We start from the raw sequence: 18,661 nt of genomic DNA, 5'->3' as shown, positions 1-18,661 counted from the left end.
GGTGTTCCAAAATGAGTTTTTGGAACCCTTAGTGTATTTTCTATATCCCGGGCATCTTTATTCCTCATTATTATGGTTAATGGAGAAGTCACTGTAAAAGGAAAATGATCTTCCCAGCAGAATTTTTCATGGTAAAACCTCAAAGGTGGGAATTTGTATCTTATTTCCCAACCTGCTCTGTGGGATCAGTTATGAGTAAAAACAAAAAATCAACTCTTCAGTGGTGATATTATTAAAGTTTTTAAAACTATTTTATAGGTAGCAGGGAGGGATTATGAAATGTATTTGTAAAAATCAAAGTTAGTAAGAATCCTCTGTTTTATATTGTTTGCCTAAATCCTTTTGGATATTTTAATCCCTTAATTATTTGTTATTGTAGAATGGGATAATGGGGAAGAGTCTTCCCCAGGGACGGTCACTTAGATGACTTTTACCTGGATTTTTGCCCCCTTACACTAAAGCAGTTTTTTTAAATAGATAAAACACAAAAATAAAACATAGAGGAAATTTGTTCAAAAAATCAGGCATCACTTACATAGATGAGTTCCTTGCCAAAGTGTTTTTACAATCTTGTCCCTTAACTGTACGTCCTAGCATATGACTTGTATTTGAAACTGTGCTTTGCCAGTATTATAAATGAAAATCAAACTTAACCTTGCAATTATTTCATTCATTTGTGACTGTAACTGAGCGATTTTTGTAACTGAAAAACAAGTAATTGACTTTGACTGGGAGTATGAATAAACTCATCTATTAGAATTTGTTAATTATTCCTTAAACTTAGTTTTAAAATCTCTATTCTGGGTGTTTGGGGTTTTTTTTCCCACACTTCAGGATGAATTGTGCCTCTTCTGTTGACGTATGGACTTCAGTTTTCTCAGCTTCTTAGAAATCACCAACAGTGTAATAAGCCATTTTTATATATATATACACACACTCTAGTATAACACCATATTTATCTTTACAAGAAACAGAATGATGATTTGAAGAAATTTTTACCAGTAATGCCTTAATTTATTAATGATGAAATATCTAATTTCCTTTATCTTTTTTTTCTTACTTTTTGTGTGTCATTGACCTTGGACAATGAAGCTAGATCAATTTCAGTTTCTACTCATGTTCATCTTTTAGTTTTCATACAGCAGCACAAAGTGCTAGGATTCCTAAAACATTAAGCTATTTTCACAGTTTTAAAACTAGTAGTTATCATGGATGATTAAAAAAATTACCCAAGACATTTAAATTACTACCATAAAAGGAAAAGATTAATAAACATTAACTGCATTAGAATCTAAAACATCTCTGAATCATAAAATAATATGTAGAAAATCCACAGACTGGGAGAAGGTATTTGCAAAACATAGAACCTATAAAAGACTCAGAATATATAAAAATCTACAAATCAAGAGGAAAAAAGAAAAATAGGCAAGGGATATGAACAGGCCATTGACAGAAGCAGAGTCAAAAAGGACAAAAATATTTTTTAAATGATCACTTTCACAGTACCTGGGGAAATGCAAACTGAAGCCAGTATAGGAAACCTTTCAGGTTGCCAAAACTTAGTCTGAAAATTTGGATATTAGCAACCATGTGGAACATTGGGAATCTTGTATATAACTTACGGGAGAATAAACTGGTGCAAAGTCTTTGGAGAGCAATTGTACATTAACAGAGTTGGGAGATTGGGATTCTCTTCAAGTCAACAATTCTGTTGCTATATATTATAGCCTTGAAAATTTCCTCAAATGTGCACAGGAAGGTATTAGAATCATTGAAGCACTATTTATAGCAATGAAAATTTGGGGAAAGTATTCATCATCCTGAAAATGGAAAAATAAACTGTACTATACTCAGTGGAGTATTATATGAGAGTGAAGATTATCCAGTTAGAGTTATCTGTATTAATATGGATAAACCTTATAAGATATATTAAGATAGAAAGCAAGTTGCAGAATATGTACAGTATTATGTGATTGGTATAAAATTTTAAGATATGAAAAATAATGTTGTATACTATTTGTAAATACCAACATATAAATACATACATATGTATATGTGTATGTATTATATGTATATAATGTATAGTATGAATATAGAAATAAGCACTGGAATTTATGATTGTGGTTACCCTGGGTGGGGTATGGAATGGGAGAATAGAAACTGGGAGTGATATACCAGGAGTTTCAACTATATTTATAATATTTTGTTTCAACCATATGTATAATAATTTATTTCTTAAGTTGTTTGGTGGGTACATAGTGTTCCTTATACACTATAACTTTTTGTTAAATAAATCATAGTTTTATAAAAAGATGCAGGAAACCTTAGTTAAATGCTAAAGGTGTTTTATCTTAGGGACTTTGGCTTTCAGTTGGTTTTAATTTCTTATACTTGTGTGCATGCGTGTATGTGTCAGTAAGGATTTATGCAGTCAGAAAAAAGCTATTTTCAATTTTTAGTGAAAATGAAAAAAAACACATTTAATATTAAGTACATTTCTCTTTGTGATAGTCCTTGAGATTTTCATCTTTCAGACCCTAATTTTGCACCAAATTAAATACTTTTTTTAAAAGATTTATTTATTTATTTTATAGAGAAAGGGTGGGGAGGGGCTGAGGGAGAGAGAAGCTTTAGCAGACTCCACTTTGAGCATGGAGCCCAACTTGGAGTTCAGTCTCAAGACCCTGAGATCACCACCTGAACCAAACCCAGGAGTTGGACACTTAATCGACTGTGCCCTCCAGGTACCCCTCAAATACTCTTTAACACAAAATTCTAACACTATCTTTCAATTGTCTTTTTCATTTGACAAATAATAGATTTTTCTTCTGCGAGTTTTAAAAGTGAAGTATCATTTGTTTGGTCCTATTATTTGAAATGGTCATTTCAGAGATATGGCCTAGGACAAAACTGTGGGTGATTATCTTTCTAGTGACTATTTACCGGGCAGATTTAGGTAGAATTGATGTTTAAGGAATGTTATAATAACGGTATCATAATATGACTAGCATTCATCCTGTTTTCTTTTCAAGACTAACCACTCCCACAACGCACCCCTAAATTATCTAAATTAGGAACCTTAAGATCAAGCAGGGAAGCTTTTAAAAATAACTAGCCTAGGCCACATCCTTAGAGATTTTCATTTAATTGTTTGGAGGGTGGACCATACATCAACAAGCACATTAAAATTCTGCAGGTGATTCTAATGTACAGGCCATGTTGAGAACCATTGGTTCTTAAAGTGTGGTTTCTGGACCAGCAGCATCAATATCACCTATGAACTTCTTAGAAATGCATATTCTTGCACCCATTTCCCAGGTTTATAGAATCATAAATTCTGGGATGGGATGCTGTCAAGCTTGAATGGGCATATAAAACCCTTTGGAGTCTTGTTAAAATGCAGATTATGGGGGCGCCTGGGTGGCTCAGTGGGTTAAAGCCTCTGCCTTCTGCTCAGGTCATGATCCCAGGGTCCTGGGATCGAGCCCTGCGTCGGGCTGTCTGCTCTGTGGAGAGCCTGCTTCCTCCTCTCTCTCTCTGCCTGCCTCTCTGCCTACTTGTGATCTCTGTCAAATAAATAAATAAAATCTTAAAAAAAAATGCAGATTATGTTCAGGTACTGTTGGTCTAGGGTGGAGCATGAGATTCTGTGTTTCTTATAAACTCCCAGGTTATACCAATGCTGTTGGTCTGAGGATTACACCTGAGTAGCAGCAAGAAACCCTACTGAAAGCCTCTTGGACCCCAGCCCAGGCCTATTGAATCAGATTCTGATTTTAACAAGATTTCCAGGTATTTTGAATGCATATTACTGTATATGCAATTTAAGAGGAAAATTGGGAAATACCAGTATCTAAAGGATATGAGAATTTGAAGAAGCAAAAATCAATATTCTGAAACACTACAAAGATAAGATAAAGGTAGGATAAAAACTGAAAATGGGCTTTCATGTTTAGTTTTTAGAAAATGGTGGTGGTGGCCATAATGAGAATAGTTTCATTGGAGTGGTGGAGGCAGATGTCAGGTAAAAGCATATTGAAGACTGAATGAAAGATGAGCACTCAGAGACAAGTGTATACACATCCCTAAAGAAGAGACGTTTTTAAGGAGGTCAGGATTTGAATGTGCTTAAATGTTGATAGGAAGGAGATAGAAGTAGTTAGGGAGAAGTTGAAGATGCTGGAGAGGCAGAGGCTAGATGCCTGCTAAGATGATGCCTAGAGCTTGCCTAAGGAAGGAAATGGATAAGAGTTCCGAAAAGAAGCTCCCAGAGTGGCGGATGGCTGGAAAGCGATGGAAGAGAGCAGGACTAGGACGGGTTGCTTCCCCTAACCTGGATAGTTATCTTTTTCTGTGAAGTAGGAGCTTCCTGTTCTATACCCCTTCTCCCAGAAGAACAGAGAATTTTTTATTTTCTGAAATCATTGTATTATTTTGTTTACTGCCTGTCTCTTCTAATGGAATGTAAACCCTTCTGTGAGGACAGGGTGTTTCTACCAGTGTGTCCGCAGCTCCCACAACCTGGCACATGGTAGATACTCAGTAAGTATTTGCTGAGTGAATGAATGGTAGAGTGTCGGTTTAGTTGCTCTTTTATTGTATTTTTTAACTCTGTTGTGAACACACCATAAAATTTTGTAGCTTCTCACTAAAAATTTTTGTGGGGTATACTTGAAATGTGAGTTCCTAGTATTTTTTTTTTTTTTTAAATGAATCTCTTTTCAAGCGAAGTGTGAATTTCAGAGCAGAGAGCATTAGCGTAGCCAAGTGATTGCAGTGAGATGACTGAAAAGTGAAGAAGGGTTGCTATGGTCAAAGGAACCAGAGTTCCTCAGTTTAACACCTATTGCTCCATTCCTTTCTTGCTCCATGATGCATTTTCTATTCTCGGTGGAGATAATTCTCAAAGAGGCAGATCAAGGAGAGCACTTACAGAGGAGTGTTCTTTGTGACAAAATTAGTCTTTCTAAGGACCTCTAAGTAATACAATGTGAAATCTTAATCAAAGAAAAACCTTTGTTGCAAGGGGATTCATTGATGTAGAATCTTTAAAGTGAAATTACCTACTAAAATGTACATTTATGAAAGTTCTTAGTAATTTTATTTTTTTGTCACAAAGCCCTAAGGAAGTTTTTGGTATACCGGTTAGGTCTCATATTGATTGTGCAGATGGATAGTCTACAGGCTAAAAATAGTAGAATAAGATTATTCTAAAAATGTTCAATTCTGACATTCAAAGAGAGATTACTTTCTGTTTTGCTGAGTATTTATGTGTAATTAATGTGGATAATAAAAGAGAATCTAGAATCTAATTCTTAGTGCAAAAACTGTATGATATAATAATGTTCATATTGGAAAGAATTCTTGAAAACCCAAATTTAAAATTGATTAATTATGAATTAATTAATGCTAGATAATTATAGCTATCAGGAACAGGAAATAATTGTGTAAATATTAGGAGAACCACTTCTGATAACTTAAAAACTGTATTCTGAATATCTATTATCTGATATTACTAAGGAATATTGATGAACTCATTTTTACATATATGTGTGTTGGGGTAGGTATTGATTGTGGTCTTTAAGAATAGTACAGGGGGACGCCTGGGTGGCTCAGTTGGTTGGACGACTGCCTTCGGCTCAGGTCATGATCCTGGAGTCCCGGGATCGAGTCCCGCATTGGACTCCCAGCTCCATGGGGAGTCTGCTTCTCTCTCTGACCTTCTCCTCGTTCATGCTCTCTCTCACTGTCTCTCTCTCAAGTAAATAAATAAAATCTTTAAAAAAAAAAAAAAAAGAATAGTACAGGTAAATTACTTGTAAGATTATAGTCTCATTTCAATTCAAGAGGAAGGCATCATCATTATCACGGTGACAGGATGCCTTAAATTCATAATCCCGTAGAAGGGACTGTGAGGTTTATAGGAGTGAACCCTGCCTGCAAACTGATTATGATGCGATGCAGAGGTAGGAAAGCTGGTCTCATTAAATTATGGCGTGTGTTCACTGATGGCACATTTCTGCCCCCAGATCGCTCTTATGCTGTGGATGGTTGTGTCACGCTGTCTTTCTTTCTGGTGAGTGTGGAAAGGAATTCTAAGGGGAAAGGTCTGTATTGAGGGAAAATTCTATTGTTGAGAGGCTTTTAGGGGGAGGGTTTACTCTCAATAACTTTAAATATCATTACAGGTAAGAAAAGTTAATTTGCCTGGATTTGTGTAGAATGGAGATTGTTTCTTAGTTCCACAGAAGGAAATGCAGCATTGCTTGTCTTGTTGAACAGCAAACTTGAGAAAGTATCTTTGGTTTTGGGTGAGATAGCAGGCTAGTTGTCTGCCTTCTTTGTGCACTGTTAACTCTGGTGATATAGTTTCTTTAATAATCCACATCCGGCCCCCAAGCTGTTTACTGTATAGTATTATTAAAAAGATGTATTTCCCTTTCAAATATGTAATTGAAAGGTAGAATTTTCTCTTGCCATATACAAGGCTTTTGTTTCATTATTTATTTGGAATAAATGGGGCCAGACGGTATGAATGCAGTTAGGTTTTGTTGGAGGGGAGCTTGCAAAGACTTTTTGAGGCATGATGTGCAAGTGAGTGTTTTCAAATCTCAGAGGTGTGATTATGTCATAACAGCTATAACCTCTGGGCTTGCTTTATTACGTTTATTAAAACAAATCTGTATGGGGGTGCTGTGTATATTTTGGTGATGAAGGAAATGAGGTGGTTAATTTATTATGTGAACAGCACTTTCAGCTAACCACAGTGTGATTCACTGAGAGAACGGTGGAAAAGCCTCACTCTGTAGAAATGGCTGTTTTTTGATTTGTGGACCATAACTTTCAACACCAGAGCATGAAGTTTATCTACAGAATGGTTCTCTCTCTCTCTCTCTCTCTTTCTCCTTTTTTCCTATAATGTTTTTGTCTGACTTTAAACTTGAAATTTTTTCCTTTATTTTATTTTGGGCATTTAGTGAATATGAATGATCCAAACAATCCTTGCCAGCATGTTAAGGGGAAAAAATAAAAGAAAGGGATCCATGTGTTAGGGCATTAGGGAAGTTGGTAGCATCTTTATGGTTTTCAAGCAGCCCACACAACCTCACAGGAGGCATCACAAAATAAATCAATATTCCAGACCTTCAACTAATGAGGATGACTACCTTGTATCAGATGAGTTAAGGAAAAGTGAGGAACCTATTGTTCCTCCCTTTTGTAAGATGTGTTTATCAACATACTATATTAGAATACTATAGCGCAAAAGGAAGTCATTCTCGTGAAAAGTAGTCTCTGACAGACGTTTGTTTGGAAGAGGGAGTTGACTATGAGGATGTAATGCCTCAAAGAAGTACACGCATGGAATGGAATCAAAAGAATACCTGCCCATCTAATGAGGAGACAGGGTATAAAGCACTTGCTGTATACTCATAAACAGCCTTTGCAAGACCAAGAAAAGTTTGTTTTCTTTGGATTTATGCCACAGCCAGCATCATGTGGTGATGTGAACCTGCCTAGAGAGAAAGAGGAAAATAGGTCATCTTCCTGGCAGTATTTCTGAAAGACCCCCTTCATTTTACAGATGTGCTATGTACCAACCATTCACAAACAGAAAGTCTTAGAAATCAGTAAGGCATTTAAAAGGTAAGAGTTCATTAGAGCATTTTATATTTGGGAACTTACAAGGATCCATGAAAAGGATGACAATAGGTTTTCTATTTTATCTCTGGTCCTTTGGAGTGGCATACCACATTTCCTCAGAGTCCTCAGTTTGCTCTAAAAATTATGTCATTCCTTCATAGCACTCCCCCAGAGAGTTGGCAAAGACCAGGAGAAACATTATTTGTGTAGTTTAAAGACAGAGCATAGAGGAGGGAGGTCCAGGCCTTTGGTTTATGTAAACAGGGGAGACTGGGAGGGAGCACTGGCCCCCCTGGTTAGGCGATTACTCAGTCATCATGAGCAGTCAGTCAGGCCTGGCGAGAATGTGTCCACTTGGAGACTGTTCCAGCCACGGCGATTAGTAATGATCATCCATAGCCCCAGACTATGAGAGAAATTTAATTTTAAAAGCAATTGGATTACAGGCAAAACTTCATTTTAGTGACATTGGTTGGGGCTCTCAAACTTTTGAGATCTCCTCACTAAGAGAATGAAACTATGTTTTGGACATTCCAAGAGACATTAGGTCTGATACCACCTAAGCTAGCATTCACTCGCTCAAAGTGGATTTATCTTCATAACAGTTTAGTTATCTTTTGAAAGATGGAAATTTTAAAATTATTCTTGGGAATTAGCTTTAAAAAGTCTGTTACCCAAACCCCCCTCAAATGTCCCTCACAAACGCTTGCAGAGCATAGCAGGTATTTTAAAAGCATGGATAGCAGAGAAAACTTCATCCCAAGCATGCCCTCCATTTTCTCTGCCTTCCTCAGCATTTTCTCTTGCTGAGTCCTTTTACTTCTCTGCCTCTATCTTCATCTTCCTTCCAACCTCCTGTGAGCTGCTTTTTGAAGAGGTAGTGTTCCCTAGTCCCTTACTCGGGGCCCCTCCCTTCATATGGGGTGAAATACAACCAGGCTTTTAAAAAAGTGATTCCACCCTCGTTTACGATTTGAAACCTACTCAGATATGTGTTGACAAATTTAAGCAACTCTGAGTTTTTCAAAATACAAATTTATGAGCATGTTACCCCAGTAGCATTAACTGAACACAGACCCATTGATGGCAGCAGAATGCAGAAGAGAGCCAGCCCAATCTGCTAGACGGTAAGAGCATGATTTTAAATAAAATGGAGCACTGGTTGTGAGTGAGACAGCAGACATCCTCTTGTGGAGAAATCCCATGTTTATCATTAAATTTGCAAAGGAAATTTGGATTCTAGATTAAAACACTTGGTTATGGGGTGCCTGGGTTGCTCAGCATACACATCTGCCTTCAGCTCAGGTCATGATCCTTTGGTCCTGGGATTGAGCCCTGTATCCAGCTCCCTGCCCAGCGGGAAGCCTGTGTCTCCCTGTCCCTCTCCCCCTGCTTGTGTTCCCTTTCTCTCTGTCAAATAAATGAATAAAATCTTAAAAAAAAAAAAATTGGTTAGTCATACCTGGGACATATAACTATGTTCATTGACAAATACTCCTCCTTGTATTTGAGGAGTTATAATGCAAGGTGTGTTTAATCAAAAGTTCCCTGAGAGTTACAGAGAGGGAACCTGCCTTAAACAGAAGTTGCATGAACATTCTCACTGGCCCCCCTCCTCCTTTCAGTATGTTGTGGTGGGAAGAACGCAGAGCCCCAGGGCAGCAAAGGAAGCTATGGTCTTACCTTGGTTTAGCTACATTTTCTTACATCTTTGGGAACATAATTTTACTTACTGTCTTTTTGGAAAATAAAGTAAGGTTACCTGTATACTTTCTGAACGAGTGTTAAAGGAAAATAGCACATGTGTATAAAAAAAGAAAGGAAGGAAGGAAAAAAGAAAGAAAACAAAAAAGATGTGAAAATGTCTGAAGGTGCAGATGTGAAAGTGAGTTTATTTCAAATGATGGCACCATCAAAAACAAGTTCTAATTACATTGGTGGATTTTTGTGTTTTTTGGGGGGGCGTAGCCTTTGATGTTAAAGTTCTGTTTATTCCTATTATTGATTCATATGATAAACTTAGCAGGTATTCCTAGAATCATTCAATTTTAAGTTACAAAGACCTTAGAGTTCACACTATAGATAGAAGTATGTTCATTCCGGAAGAAGCTGCAGGGAAAGCTTCCAGAACAAAGGTTCAGAGTGGCGGCATTGCTGTAGTCATAATCCAGGAATGAGGAAACAGGCCCATTGCCTGAGCTGCCTCTTAAAAATAGTAATGACAGGACGTGTTGCACAGGGAAAGATAGGCATTTGAAGTTGAAATGAAAAGTACACTTTAAACTTCTGTTAGTTATTACCTACAGAATTTTTTTTGTAAGTCTATAGTACTTTACTTGTTATCCCTGTGTATCCGATTCTTCTGTTGTGGTTTGCATCTAATGTTTAAATTGACTCAGTATTTTGGAGGTGGGAGGGGAAGAGGGTGGAATAGTCAAAAACAAACACAACAGCAACAACAGAAACAAACTCCTTAGTTTGTTGGGATGCACGATCTAGTTATGGGTTGTCAATAAGAAACAGCTGTTTGTTTGTTGACAGCCTGCCTTGCCGCTCCCATAATCAAGCTGTTTCTCATCATGTAATTACCAACCCTTTAGTATTTGAGGCTTGTTGTGGATTTATAGTTGGTTATATAACGTTTGCCAAAACGTCATAGTTTAGATAAAAAATTAGTGATTCCCTTGTAGTCATTCTACTGAAATATGAATGTGGGTTGTAATAAAAGAAAGATGCCTGAAGAGACTTCTGAAATTCATTTCAAACTTCAGGGAATGTAGAGGGTGTTGTGTATGTATTTTCTAAGGAGGGGAGTATCTCTGTAACTCCTGCCCATCTTGTAGACTTAGTTGCCAATTGGAAAAGCATTCAGTGTTCTTTTCACGAGTGAAGTTGAGCGGCGCAGATGTGGGTGGCAGGATCGATTTCCTTCTGATCCAGAAGGACATGGTTTCGTTCTTCTGTTCGTTTGTTCTTTCTTTTTTTTTTTTTTTTTTTCTGTCTTCTCAAAATCCTGTTCCTATGTTAAAGCCAGGAATGAAAGGAAATAAAGTCAAGTTTAAGTTCTCTGAGAGTCCAAGGTGATGTTTCGGCCTCCTGGATCACTTTACTAGCTGAATCAAAGCTGAATGAGCCTCCGACCCTAAAGAGAACCTATCTAGGACATTTTATAAACAGACCCTATTTTCAATCTGGATTCTGCTGAGTGAGGTCCTTTTTGAAATAAGGGTAACCTGTACTTTAGGCAAACAAGCCAGAAAGGTGAAGTTTCGATTGCTCCATTTAGTTTTACTCTTCGAAATAGAGCAAAAACATCTCCTAATCATGCCTACGTCACAGCTTCTCTTGGAATGAAAGTATCTGTCCTTAATTAATCTTTTCATAATGCAGTTACTTAAAAAAAACTTTTTAGGGGCGCCTGGGTGGCTCAGTGGGTTAAGCCGCTGCCTTCGGCTCAGGTCATGATCTCAGGGTCCTGGGATCGAGCCCCGCATCGGGCTCTCTGCTCAGCGGGTAGCCTGCTTCCTCCTCTCTCTCTCTGCCTGCCTCTCTGTCTACTTGTGATCTCTGTCTGTCAAATAAAAAAATAAAATCTTTAAAAAAAAAAAAAACTTTTTAAAGACTATAGTACCACGAATTTTTATTTTCATAGACTCCAAAGTAATGTCATAATTTTTTTATTTTCATAGACTCCAAAGTAATGTCACGGTTTCTTCTTCCTTTGATAGGTTTGAAATTATATTTTTTAGTATTTTTTTAGTAATTTTCTCTCTTTGATCTCAAAGATACTACATAAATTAACTTTCTCTATAAATATATTTCTCTTGAAAGATACAAAATATGGGAATAGTAAATCCTCTTTGAAAAAAGGTATGACTAGGAAAAAGGAATACTTTAAAATTTATAAAAAGTAAAAGTTTGAGGAGAAATGTATATTTTATGTGCAGAAAGTGTTTATTTCTATTTTTTGCATGGGTTCTTAACTGTACCTTTCACCAGAAGTCTGCATCTACTCTTTTCTAAAAGTATAAGTCATAGAAGCATTTTACTTTACTTCAAAATGCTTGCTCTCTCACAGCCAATGATTCTAAATGTCAGTGGGAATTTGACTGACAATGATTTCACTAGGGGGCCGGTGACAGTCTGTACTTAGGATTATTACCAGAATATGAAATGTTCTGATTTTGTGTGTGTTTTTTAATATACCATGAGAATGACATTTCATATAGCTACTTGAAACTAATTACAGTTACTATCAGGGCAAGATTTAATTCTTGATTTTAACACATGGGCTGTGCCATGAAGTTGCAGTCTGAAATTAAAAGATTATGTCTGGCTTAATCGGAACAGGTAGGAAGTGATGGAGTAAAAAGATGAATACTTTCCTAAGTGCAGCTGTGCATATATTCTTAGGGCTCCATTAGTTAGCCAGAATCTGTTGTCTTAGTAGTACTCAGGTGGATAATTCAGTCAAATGAATCACAGATGATCCACAGTAAAGAAACACTTTACTATTTGGGTGTTAGGAAGATAATTTAGTTGTAATTTTAAGAATTTCGTTCCTAGGGGCGCCTGGGTGGCTCAGTGGTTTGGGCTGCTGCCTTCGGCTCAGGTCATGATCTCAGGGTCCTGGGATCGAGCCCTGCATCGGGCTCTCTGCTCCGCAGGAAGCCTGCTTCCCTCTCTCTCTCTCTCTGCCTACTTGTGATCTCTGTCTGTCAAATAAATAAATTAAATCTTTAAAAAAAAAAAAAAAAGAATTTCGTTCCTAAATCACTTAATGGTATATTGAATTTTAGCTATGTGGACAAAAATTATTGTTACAAAAAGAAGATGTACAAATCCTTTATTCCAACTACCTTTTTGGAAGGAGGAGGAGGGAGATTTAGAGATGTTACAGGATATAATTACAGTTTTCTACTTTGTTTCTCTATGTCAAACATTTCTATTTGGACAAGTTTTCTTAAAAAACTGTGCTAAAAATCCATTATTATAGAACCATTAAAAATGCTGTTTTATTATCCAGTGATTAATATCCATGGCATTTATTTTTGGATCAGGTTCATAAATATATACATTTTTCTATGTCAGTCATTGTCTAGAATTTCATTTTTGTTCTGCTTTCCATTACATACCATGAATTATATGAAATTAATTTAATCGCTACTACAAACAGAAATTGAATGTGCCCTAATCCAGAGTTACGTTGTTTGCTTTTACAACTGTAAGTCATAAGTAATTAATTTTCCAAGGAAAATTAATTCACTTACCATTCCCAGTAGCATCATATGTTGACACAGGGTTATACATAGTTTAATATTTTTCTTCAGCATGCTGGACTCAACTTTAGAAGACCTTAAATGAAAACAAATTAAAATTGACTCAACTGTATATAATTTGGAATCCTTTAAAATAAGTGTTGTTGTTAATTGCTATCATCCAAGTGATGACTCAAGAATTATATTCAAATTTTACAAAATCTCCATTAGTATATAGATAAGTCTGAAACAATATTTTTTTTTAAGTTGTTCATACGATTGTCACCATTAATATTTTCTATTCCTCAGTTACGAACAAAAACAGTTTACACCACAGCCATCCGACAGCAGTAGTAAGCAGTTTTACCATCACTCAGTTGATAGGATAGTGAAACAAGGTAACTTACTTACTGGACATTTCGACCACCTAGAATAGCAGTCATCGTATCTGATTCTTACAGAGCTTATTTTCAGTATCCAGTATCAGTCAGTAGAAAGATTTCCATCAAGGTCATCTTAAAACATAGAATATGAAAGGTATCTTGTTTTAAACCCCTAAATATTTTTTATTATAATGACTACCTTTCTCTAGTTCTTTCCTGTTTTATACTTTTTTTCCCTTTGCTTTCCATAGAGACTAATGTGGAAAATGAAATAAGCGAAAGTCTTTCGGTTAAACAAGTTGGGTTTCCCCTAGCTCCTTCTTGTATTCTGGGAACTCAGAAAATACAAGCAAACGAAATTTAGCTTTTCTTTTGCATTTGCCAGGAGGTTATTTTGTAAGGTGATTTTTTTTTTCTGGTTCATAGAACTCTATAAAACATATAGTGTTTATTACTTTATTTATATTTATTTAAGTCACTAAGGTGAAACTCTAGTGATGGTGGCAATGTTACAGTATTAACAAGTGGGGGCTTATTTTATAAAGGTGCCTTTGTGGCCACAGCTTTCAAAAATGCAGGGGGTTAGCAGTGAAATGCTCTTTATACCTTTTGGAAAGAAAATTTGCTGTTTAATTCCAGTTTAAAAATACTACTATAATACAAAATCACCTCTGTTATTTTTTATAACTGTTCATTGTTATAGTTAGTTTTTATTTTTTGTTTTGTTTTTGTTTTTAATCTGTTCTCATAAGAGTGAACTCTGTACATTCCAAAGCTGCATCAGGAAGAAAAAATAAAGTGTTTTACTTGCTACTTCTTTCATAAGGAGGATGACAGAGGTGTCCCCTTCCCTATGCTTTAAAGAGTTTCTCTGAGCGGCTTTCAGAATTACGATAATGACTTTCTTTTTTATCATCAAAGTGAAAAAATCGCATGTGTCAAGTCATGTACGTTTATGCTTACACTATGACTCGAATACAGATTGTTGGTCTGATTGAAGGGAAATCAATCTTTCCAAAATAAGTTACGTAGGCAGTTTAGGCCATGATTATTCTAAAAACTTTATTCTAAGTCTCATCATATACCTACAGTATGATTACATATAAATATGTATGATAATTCTGCGTGCATTCTTACAGTTTTTTTAAAAATGCCTCTGCCTTCTTTCAGAAATGAACACAACAGCATTAGTTTATCCTTGTTTTGAGGTGGAAAAGTAAATGTGCGCTTGCAGAGAAATTAGCTAGTGTAAATCTGCATTATATTTCACAATATACTCTCTCAAAGTGTTACATTTGAATGGCATGAGTTTGTCACATCTTGTATTAACTTTTATTTTGTGTCAAGTTTTGGAGAAACATTTAAGTTTCAATAAGCTAAGAAATGTAGAGGGTTGTATGTGTGGTGTGTATACAAAAATAGGTTGCAAACGTGTGGGGAAAAGAAGTGCTGAATTTTAGCTACGTGGTCCTTTACTCAAAGCCAGCAAGTGCGCATAGTATGTTAAAATATACAAGAATTATAGATTCAAGGAATAGTGTTAGGAGAAGCAAAATCTTACTTTCCATGATCATTTTGTTGATTGAGTTAGAATAGAAATGGCAAGACTTTGTGATAGAAATATGAATGCTCTTCTTAAAAATTATATAATGTGGAGATGGTACAAAGTTTATAGTTTCCTGAATAATAGTTGTGACAGATATTAAAAACTATTTGTGCTATTTGTGACAAGTAGACAAATACGTGTGTGTGTGTGTGATGATTCTGAGGAACTTCGAGCAGATGCTTGATTTTGGCAAATAAGATTTTATTTTTAATCTGTAAGCAGAGCATAAATAATCATTCTTATTCCTGAATAGTTCCTAAAGTATGGTGCAAGTGTGGTTTGCAGATTGCTGATACCTGTTGGAGAATGATATTGATGTTTTGTAACATATTACTATTCCTTAGAGTCCTTAGCAGTACCACTAGGTAAAAAGTAAGTTTGTATTTAACAAGATACACAACTATTAGTTTGCATTCTGTACCACACTGTTCTTTCAAAAGACTAAATTTAAACGAGTTTGTACTTCACAGTAGTAATAATTAAATTAAAGGGATACATAGGAAAGTAAAATGGCACTTTACCTCCACCTGAAATTAACGAAATTTTCCCAAGTCCTTTAAAGCGAATCATGCTCCCAATCATTACCTCATACCACACTATTGACAGTAGGATAGGATGGGTTACATTTTTGCTTTTACTAGAAACTCAAATAAAATGGTAGTCAAGATAAAGAGTAGTACTACCTTAGAATATCCTCTTTTATGCTTCTTTTAATTTCATATACAACATTATATTATGTCCTTTTGGCTATACATCAGCTTATCTAGATACTACTCTTTTCTTTTGTAAGTACCACTCATAGTTTTGGGTTTTCTTCAATCTGATATATAAGAATGCTGCTTCTTCAAGAAAACTTCGTGTATATATAAGAATGCAGAATAATTTAATGGTCCCCTTTTGATGGGTTTAAATGAAATAGAGAGTTGTTAATTGAATGGATTTCCTCATTTGTCCTACTAAACCTATTTAGTCCTAATAAACAAAACTAAATCAGAAGAAGAAAGTGGCAGGAGAACCTTTAAGTATTTAAGTAATGTCCTGTCTCCAAACTGTCATATCGTGTTTGCATATTAGCCCAGAAAATTTTTTCAGTATATATATATTTTTTTTAACAAATATATATATTTAACAAATATATATATTATTATTTTTAGATTCTGATTTTTATTAAAATTATATATATATAAAAATTTTCAGAATCTAAAAACAATTCCTCAAATATAATAATATTTAATTATATATAAATATATAATAATAATTATATAAAAATATAATAATTCCTCAAATATACACTTGAGGAATTATTTTTAGATTCTGATTTTTATTAAATTTGCAAAAACTCAGAGAACCTCTTTAACCAATAAACATTGCTACTACGTGTATCATTTTAGAAGGAACCCTAATTAGAAGCTATTTATTATTTTTCTTGAGTTTTACTATTTACTCAAATTTATAGGAATGCTCAAAATGTTTTTTTTCCCCTCTATATATGTAAACAGAATGAAATTAAAATTAACTGGTGATTTCCCCCCTGGAGTGATTAAAAGAAAAGTATTGTATTTTGCTAATAATAAACTTGGACTTATTTTGAAGTTATTGTACATTCTACATGATATAATGTGGAAATAAATTCTCATGGAGTAAGGAAAGAAAGACTATTCCAGCTAATAAGAGAGTTTCATTCTAGAGGGGCCACCAAAGAGTCTGTCATGATTGACAAGTATTCTAGTGGAGTCTTTCTTCTCTTTTTCTCTTTTTTTTTCCTATAGCAGTGTTGAAGTCAGTCAAAGTATATATATACAAAGCTGAGTGAATACCAGTTTCCCCAGTACAGGGGCTATTTTTTCAGGAAGTCTAACTCAAACCAGATGTTTTGCCTAGACCCAGAGTTTGTTGCTGCCAAGCATCTCATCAGAGGTCAGAGTTCTGGGCTCCGGGCCCTGCTAGAATTCTTTCACAAATTGCTATTCGGTGAGGTTTTAATCCTAATGGAAAGAATAATGTGCTTGTAAAATCTGCAGTTATTACAAACACAGTATACATATTGTGGACTTCAAATGACTACATATTTCATTCCCATAAACAGGGAACACAGATGAATGCCTTGTGTGATAGCTTTAGACATTCTCACTAAAATCTAGCATACAATTTATACCACATTAACCATTTGCATTTGTAATTCCCCCATAAAAGTAGCTGTTATCTTTGGGTGACAACTGGTAACCAACTCATGCCCCCCCCCTTTTTTTAACAAGCTCTACACCCTCATATAGCTGTATAAATGCAAGAATTAAAAGCATTTGGGACCAGATATTGGATATTCTCTTAGGAAGATCTATGAAAGCTGTAGTACTAAGTAAAAAGTTCTAAAAGTAGAGCAAAAGAAGCCATTGTGCCAAGACTTAACCATCCCATATTTGGAAACACTTTTGATAAAACTGAATTCATTTACTCAAATTAGGATGAAGAGTATTTCTTTGTAATGGAGAGTGTGATTGGTGTATGTAACTGAACTTCAATTGTGCGTCTTTTGAAAAATTAAGGGAGATTTGTGAGATTTATTTTATCTCTGCTTACTGATTTTTTATGCAGATATTATTAGTTGCTTATTTTAAGGCTTTGAATTGTTGATTATAAACCTAAGAGAAACTTCCAGGTAGATAAAAGTGTGTGAAACCAGAGCATCACAATGTGGGCTAGAGTTAATTATGTTAATTAGACCATACCTACTAAAACTAAATCTGCATTTGGGATAGATGTGTGTTAATTTTTGTGTCAACAAAACAGAGAGAGTCTTAATTTCTGAAAATGAGAGAAATTGAACTTAAAAAAAAAAAAAAGACAGCAGATTCTAGTGTCCCTGAATTATCTCATAACCATATTAAAACGTTTTTTGGTTTGTAGCATTTATTTGGGAGTTAGAGCCTAACTTCTAAATGCCATCTCTTTGTTTTCATTTTTAAGTGTCAACAATATTGGGCATAATAAATATATAAACAAGGCTCAAACAGTTTCTCTAAATCTTCCAAATACGTAAAAATTGGTTAATTATGGGAGTCCAGAAAATTCTAATAGAACGTTATGATATAGGTAGTACCTTTTAAACTACAGTTTTGATTTTGCCCTTCATTTCTACAAAAGAAAATCAACATTAGTATCATCTCTATAGCACAGATACAGTTGCATTGGTAGGGAGAGGAGTCATAATTCCTGTGAACATTTAAATTCTATTAGCTGCCAATAAGTGAAAAAAATATTAGCTCAAGTGTGTGACGTAAAAAAATGCAGAGCATTTGTGTTGCATTACTTTCAAGTTGTGGAACAACTTTTAAAAGCTATTTTCTCATTAATCTTTATGCTATTTTAAGCCTCTGAAGACCTAGCATGGTGGCGGATCTTCTGCAGAGTGTTATTTTCTGATATTATCTCCCTTTCCACATAAATGCTTATAGTATATCATATTTACTGCTCTGTTATTTAGTTTCACCTTATATCATTGCTTACAAGAGACTTTTTCTTGGGAAAAGGTGCAAAATTGCATGGTATTTTTATTATCTTTGACATTCCAAAAAGTGAAATAATGTGTTTTTTTATTTGATCATAAACTGTAATTGGTGGATGCCCCTCATCCACCATACAGACAGGTGACACCGTCATCAATTTCTGTAAAGAGGTTGAAAACAAATGTCAAAACTTGAGGCTACATTTCATTCTGTATTGCACAATCATTCAAGTGCAATTAAAAGAATAGTCTGAGACTGTGATCAGTTAAT

General features: G+C 35.1%; 1 protein-coding gene across 3 annotated transcripts in view; it reads left to right on the top strand.

The window, feature by feature from the left end:
• The window catches only part of SRBD1 (S1 RNA binding domain 1), a 199,150-nt gene that overhangs the window by 124,110 nt on the left and 56,379 nt on the right, over positions 1 to 18,661 (top strand). Inside the window, exon 17 of one of the 3 annotated variants that reach the window (XM_059406228.1) lies at positions 6,030 to 6,076. The exons of the other annotated variants lie outside the window; for them this stretch is intronic. Coding sequence (XP_059262211.1) covers positions 6,030 to 6,076 — 47 coding nt within the window. The remainder of the gene's footprint in view (positions 1 to 6,029; positions 6,077 to 18,661) is intronic. 3 annotated transcript variants of the gene reach the window in all.

Source organism: Mustela nigripes, chromosome 7 (assembly GCF_022355385.1).
Source record: "Mustela nigripes isolate SB6536 chromosome 7, MUSNIG.SB6536, whole genome shotgun sequence".
In the NCBI taxonomy this organism is placed as follows: domain Eukaryota; kingdom Metazoa; phylum Chordata; class Mammalia; order Carnivora; family Mustelidae; genus Mustela; species Mustela nigripes.
Note: the sequence above shows the minus strand (reverse complement) of the source record. Positions and strands in the feature narration are given on the sequence as shown.